We start from the raw sequence: 7,054 nt of genomic DNA on the forward strand, positions 1-7,054 counted from the left end.
GCTTTCTAAAGGTTTAAAAATATAACTTTTGGTGGTTTGTTTATCATTTATAGAAATGAGGTATTACAAACCTTTTATCATTTATGTAAACCGGGTCTTTCAATTTGGTATCAGAGCGGTGGTTTAAGTGAACTGGATACCAATGACGATATCTGGACTTAAACCTTGTGTCGGTATCATGTAGTAAGTATGTTTTGATTAAACGGGATACGAACTTAGGAGAAACCCTGGTAGGAATTGGGAATTTGTTATAGGATTCTATTTAATGTTATGTATACATCGTAACTTTCAGAAAGATGGCCGACGGTGATGAAGCTAGTCACACCCCATCTAACGACAATGTAAGAGAAAACGCTCCACACCTGGAGATTTATGATGATGAGGCACCGATGTCTCCTTGAAGGGAACATTTGATGCAACGTATGACTTTATTAATTCAGCAAACGTTAGCCCAACAACGACATGACGATAGAATGTCTAAAGATGATAAAAGTAAAGGTAAGGAGAAAGAAAGGGCTGACACCTCAAAACCCAAAACCGACCGAGTCTCTTTTAAAACCTTTCGTGGTAGCGGTGCTACTGAGTTCTCTGGGAAGGTTGATCCGTTGGAGGTACTTGAATTGATATTGAATACTGAGAAGGTCTTTCGTATCACCCGAGTGCTATGTGATGATAAAGTGAATTATGCCACGACCATGTTCCAAAGTAGGGCCTTGATATGGTGGAATACTACTTTTGCAGCTTTAAGTGAAACTGAAAAAGAAGGTATGCCTTGGGAGTCTTTCAAAACTCGTTTTAACAAGCAGTATTGTCCAATTGATCTACAAAAACGATTGGAGAAGGAGTTTCTTGATCTTAATCAAGGAAAGATGTCAGTGGTGGACTACGAGACCGAGTTCAATCATAAAGCATAGTTTGGCACACGTTTCTTGACTACAGAACAGGAACATGTAGACCACTTTATAGACGGATTGCGATCAGTGATTCGAGATGTCGTCGCCAATCGTGATATTATATCTCGTTTGCTTTCTAAATGTTTAAAAATATAACTTTTGGTGGTTTGTTTATCATTTATAGAAATGAGGTATTACAAACCTTTTATCATTTATGTAAACCGGGTCTTTCAATTAAACGATCGAAATCATCGTATGTATCACCAAATTCTTCATCAACATTGAAAGATAACGACTGTAGACTTGGGAAAGACTGTTGACCTTCTATTTCGGAAAATATATCTTCAATGTTGTCAATCACTACTCCCACTTCAATATTCTGTAAAGCCACTAGATGAGCAGTATTGTCAGCACCATCATCATTATCATCATCAATATTAAGATCACCCTGAGTTGACTCATTATCATATGTAGTATCTTCCGAGCTTGAAGAAGCTGTGGAAGTACTATCAGTTAAAGTACTGTGCTGATCAGAGGCTCCCCGCTCCAGATTACTCCTCTGATTTACATTTTCCTTCTGCTCACAACCCTGTTCAGGTAACCCGTGTTCCTGAACGCTCTCAGCTATAACTAGACCTTCTCCCTCAGCTAAGGCACGGGTTGATCCTGGGGTAAGTTCAACCAGTTCTGGTTGAGCTATAGGATCTATCAGTCTCCTATAATCTATAACGCATTGAGCCCTCTAATCAGCGAAGGCAAACAACTCTGGTGGAATTTTCATTATTGAATCCAAGTCTTCAACTTCCGTGTGTTGAAGAATACGTGTCATGACGAACGATGACCCCACTGTCTGCCATGGCCGGGATGTCATCATTGGCGTTCATCATGGCTTTAATGATCAGTTGTAAAAATCTCTGAAACGACACAAACTTCCTCGCTTTTGATGGTTGGCGTTGACCAGCTCGACTAGTTCATTCCAAATTATCAGTGCATAATCATATATGCGCATGTATACAATCCCGTGGAAGAACTTGAGAAATGAACTGCTGCATGTATCAATTTTGGCAGTCTTGGATGTCAGGCATCGGTTGAGGATCGAAAAGAGTAGATGCCATATTGACAGAAGAAATCGTCTTTTGAACTGAGATGAATTAGTTAACTCTTGCGAGTATCCTAATCTCTTGATATCTCTGCAAAGCTCGTCATCAGTGACTAAAAAAATTTAAAACTAAAAAGAAAAAAAAAAAACTTAACTAAAAAAAATCAAACTAAAAACTAAACTTAACTAAAAAAAATCTAAACTAAAAAAATACCTAAAAAATAATATCTAAAAAAATTAACTAAAACATAATATTAAAAAAATTAACCTAAAAAATTTACTGTAAAAAAATTCTAAAAAAAAAATTAAAATTACTAACTTAAAAAAATTAAACTAACTAAAAAAAAGGAAAAAAATTCACCCGGATTACAAATCCGGTCAAAAAGAAAGAAAAAAAAATACTAACACACCTAAACCGGACAAACACATCGGTTGAGGTTGATCGGATTAAAATCCGGTCACCTTCTGTTAGGATTGAAAATCAGTATAAAATTATATTCGTATTGAAAGTTAATTATGTCTATAATTGTATAAAAGTCATCGTGTTTGACTTTTCATATGATAGTTTGACTTTGACTTTGTCTAGTTATTTGACCCTATATAAAGGATGAGTTGCTTGAATTTTAGAGTATGAGCTTTATTGTAAAATCAGTTTTTACGTAATAAAGGTTTGACCATATTTGGATTGTTGACTTTCTCTCTCAACTATCATAATGTTCTTAGAAGAATAATTCAAATCTGCCATTGTTGAAGAGCTCTCAAGAAGATTGATTAAAGTCGGACTATCACCTTCTCTAGTGAGAAATCCGATCAAAAGTCAAAACTTAAACCGACTAAAAAACAAACTAAATCTAAATCTAAAACGAACAAAATCAAAAGACCTAACCTCAAACGATGAACAAAACAAAAAACTAAACTCGATTAAGGTCTGAACGGTTTACTAAGAATCAATTTTTTATTCATTTACAGATTCAACATAAAGTCCAAATATGATTATTGTTCATTTAATGATTCGATTACTTATTAAGTCCATGAACACAGTCCAAAAGTACGATCGATTCCAAATGAAAACAAGTATAAACCTTAGATTTAAGATGAAGTGAAGAAATCGATTGGAGTCTGTGAAGAACACGAGCGATTTAACAAACGGAGACGACAATGAATAGTGTTGAGTGATGAAAGTGAAAGTAAAAAGTGAAAGGTAAAAATCAAGCGAGTATTTATAGAAAAGACAAAAACCCTTCAACTTCTAATCCGCTCAAAGGTTGTCCGGATTAAGATAAATCAGACAAAAGGTTGTCCAATTTAGAATACGCTCACACAACCAAGTCATAAGTCGGACAATAAACCGCAAAAGACACAAGCGATTTAGACAAACATTGCTCAAGGAACAATCGATTTAAAAGGAAATCGCTCAAAGGATAAGCGATTTAGACATGAATCACTCAAAGGACGGCGATTTACACTTAGTCGCACATAAGAACAACAAGCGATTTACTAAACCGGACACTAAGATCAAGCGATTTACTAAATTGCACAACTCCTTAGTGTCACACCCCGCTAAAGCGGAAACACGAGATGTAACAGGCAAGCGAGCCATAGCAACAATTTATAAATAACAACATACCAAGTTGTTCAAAAACAAAACAAGTTCATCAACATAACTAAATCAGAATTTAGACAACGTTCCCAAAATACAACAAATTCTGACTTAATCGATCCTGACTCGAGTATGCTCCCAAAAATCCAAAAAACTTTACTTAGATCCTGAAAAGCATGGAAATAAAACAGGGTCAACTACAAAGAGTTGGTGAGTTCACGGGTTTTCATATGCATAAAACGTTTCAATGCATAAACCAAATAATAGCAAACTTATGCGAATTCTTTGCACTTAATAAATGTAAATCTCTCACGATGTAAAACTTGAGACGCTACTAGGCCTTACCTAACCAACTTGCCCCATTAATTTTCGAACAACCAGAAGTAGCCCGTTCACTACTTATGTCCCACAGTAGGATAGAGTACTAATTCAGCGGTGGTCCAAATTCCACATGATTAGACTAGAAAACGTAGGTAATTGTGCACCCCTTTCTAGGTGGAATTGTCAACACAATAGCGGCTATCCACAATACCACGACCCGGGGATGTACCTGAGTCAACAAGTAGTGTTTACGGACGGGAACTTTTATTTGTAAACATATACTCCCAAGCACATCAATTTAGCATTTATTCTAAGTGCAATAACAGTTATCAAAACGAAACATAATAAACCCGACTAAGCAGTTCCTTAGTCCAGAGGTTTCAACAGAGCTTGACTAAGCAGTTCCTTAGTCCAAAAAGTTTTGAGCAAAGCATCGACTAAACAGTTCTTTAGTCTCAAAATTTCATATAACATAAACATTCAAAGTTTGTTCAATCTCATGCTTTTCCCCCATAAAATATACAAAAGCAGTAAAAGTGGGGCCGTAAGAACTCACAAGTTTGATGAATATACGAAGGTTTCCTTTAGAAGCTTTCTAGGCTCGCTCGAACTTCCTGACAAACCAAACCAGCGCTACATTACTTAACGGTTTCCTTGCCTAAGGTAGAGCAAAGTTGTTTTCAACGTAAAGCCATCAAGTATTTTTATAAAATAAAGACAATATTTTTTTTTATTAAAAAAAACTTTCCAAAATCCTATTAATGACATCATTTTAAGTCATCCCAAAACAATGATGACAGCCGCCAATTACCAAAATCAAGATATTTTGAGTAGGTTTAAAACTCTTTCCAAGAACTCTACAACCTTGAGCCACAGGCCTCCAACACCGATTGCATGCACCAAGAATTGTAGCAATGATGGGGAAGGGTTTCAAGCTCAACATTTTCAAGAATTTAAATTTTAACACAAAATCATCCATCTTCGACAACTCCAGAAAACAAATAAATTCTGATTCCAATGAGTTTTCAAGATAATAAATTCGATTAAAGTTGCATGCAAGACCTGTCATCCGAAAATATGATCAGTCCTCACATGCAATGATTGATTCTTTCTTTCATAGAGATTAAAGAACTTGGGTCATAGATCATCATCCCAATGAAGACACATGCAGGTCTTTGATGAATAATCTCTCCTCTTTAAATCCCATAAATTACTTAAAGAATCGAGAAGGGAGAARGATGAAAACTTTCGGACTTCAATGAAAATAGGACAGCTCTAAAACATACCTTTTCTTGACAGAAAAACTCGTACAAGCTCTTAAGGACAGCAAAACRTTAAGTTTYGCAAGATGATTGGAACCGGCTGGAAGGTGATGGCGTTAGAGAGAAAACAGAAGGCTGGAAATTTGGAGAATGAAGATTTTCCAAAAGAAGAAGGGTATTTATATGGGGCTTTTTGAGAAGAAATGGGCTGGCTCCTAAGGCCCAAGCCCAAGATATTAATTTTTTCTAAATGCTAGAACTCCACTATTTTAAACAAACAAAACAATTTGGCAAAAGATTTTAAAGAAAAACTCCACTCTTTAATTTAATTGGCAACTAAATATATAAAAAGAATGGAACTTTGGAATTTTTTTAAAGAGGACGGAACTTAAAAATATCAACTTTATTTTACGTGGAATACTTCAAGACTATTTGGCATTGCATAAACTAACTTTGTTAGCTACCCGCCGAGACGTGATCTAACGAACTAATGTTGGGAATTAAGCAAGATGATCTCTAATCATCGAAGCTAAATCCTAGAAAGACTGAGTTTTCAAATAAAGATCCTGAAATAAGGTACTAACCTGAAATCCCAAAATGCAGGATTGTCACACTTAGAATCATATCTAATCTTATCCGGATAAGAGTTTATCGAATAGCCTTTTGTCCGGATTAGCCTAAATTGGACACTGTTTTGTCCGGATATAAAATAAATCGGACAAAATGTTTTCCAGATTGGTCCAAATCGTTCAAACACTTATTATTTTAAACACTAAATCTTTCAAAAATTAGATATATGTATGATAAACTGTAAGAAAAAATTTAAACTCTTAGTACATATAGATATTTTTACTCCCCCTCAAAATATGAATAAGTTAAAATATAGAGAAAATTCCACACTCCCCCTCAAATATAGATTTCAACGATCAAAGAATTTAAAATCATATAAAAAATGAAATACCGATTTGTATTAAAAAATATAGATATTTTGAAAAAAGGAATTTCAATTAAACATAGTTCAATAAATTGAACTGTTTTTAAGAAAAAAATCTAATTTTCAAATTTAGCATGCCTAACTTAGATACGAGAAAGCTGAAGTGTTTTTCATCTAAAGTTTTCGTAAATAAGTCGGTTAATTGAAATTATGTATTTAGAAAATACAATTCGATAGTTCCTTTTTCTACATGATCTTTAATAAAGTGATACCGGATATCTATATGTTTGGTCTTAGTGTGTTGAACAGGATTACATGATATTGCAATTGCACTCTTCGAATCACAATAAATGGGAATTTTATTAAAATAAAAACCGTAGTCTCTGAGCTGTGTCTATATCCATAATACATGATAACAACAGCTAGCAGCAGCTACATATTTTGCTTCAGTGGTAGAGATGGATACACAGTTTTGTTTCTTGGAAGCGCAGCTTACAAGTTTATCTCCCAAAAATTGTAGATGCCCCGAGGTACTCTTCCTGTCCAACATACAACCTGCGTAATCTGCATCTGAGTATGCTGTTAGTTCAAAGTTAGTACCCTTGGGATACCAGAGTCCAAGATTAGCAGTGCCTTTCAGATAACAAAAAATGCTCTTAACGACACTTAAATGGGACTCCTTTGGATTAGCCTGATATCTGGCACAAAGATGTGTTGAAAACATAATATCCGGTCTACAAGACGTTAAATACATCAAAGAACAATCATGCCTCTGTATGTTTTCTGATATACAGCTTTTCCAGATGGATCAGCATGTAGTTTTGTACCATGAGTCTGTGACAACTCTGCATTGTGGGATTTCAGGTTAGTACTTTATTTCGGGATCCTGATTGAAAACTAAGTCTTTTTAGGATTTAGCCTCGATGACCAGAGATCGTCTTGTTT

General features: G+C 35.1%; 1 protein-coding gene across 1 annotated transcript in view; it reads right to left on the reverse strand.

The window, feature by feature from the left end:
• Nucleotides 1-1,101: 1,101 nt before the first annotated feature.
• Nucleotides 1,102-7,054, reverse strand: part of LOC112503930 — a 17,287-nt gene continuing 11,334 nt past the window's right edge. The window contains exon 7 of the mRNA XM_025107900.1: nucleotides 1,102-1,388. Within this exon, the coding sequence (XP_024963668.1) occupies nucleotides 1,102-1,388 (287 nt within the window). The remainder of the gene's footprint in view (nucleotides 1,389-7,054) is intronic.

Source organism: Cynara cardunculus, unplaced genomic scaffold (genome assembly GCF_001531365.2).
Source record: "Cynara cardunculus var. scolymus isolate 2C unplaced genomic scaffold, CcrdV1 Un_Scaffold_4145, whole genome shotgun sequence".
NCBI lineage: Eukaryota > Viridiplantae > Streptophyta > Magnoliopsida > Asterales > Asteraceae > Cynara > Cynara cardunculus.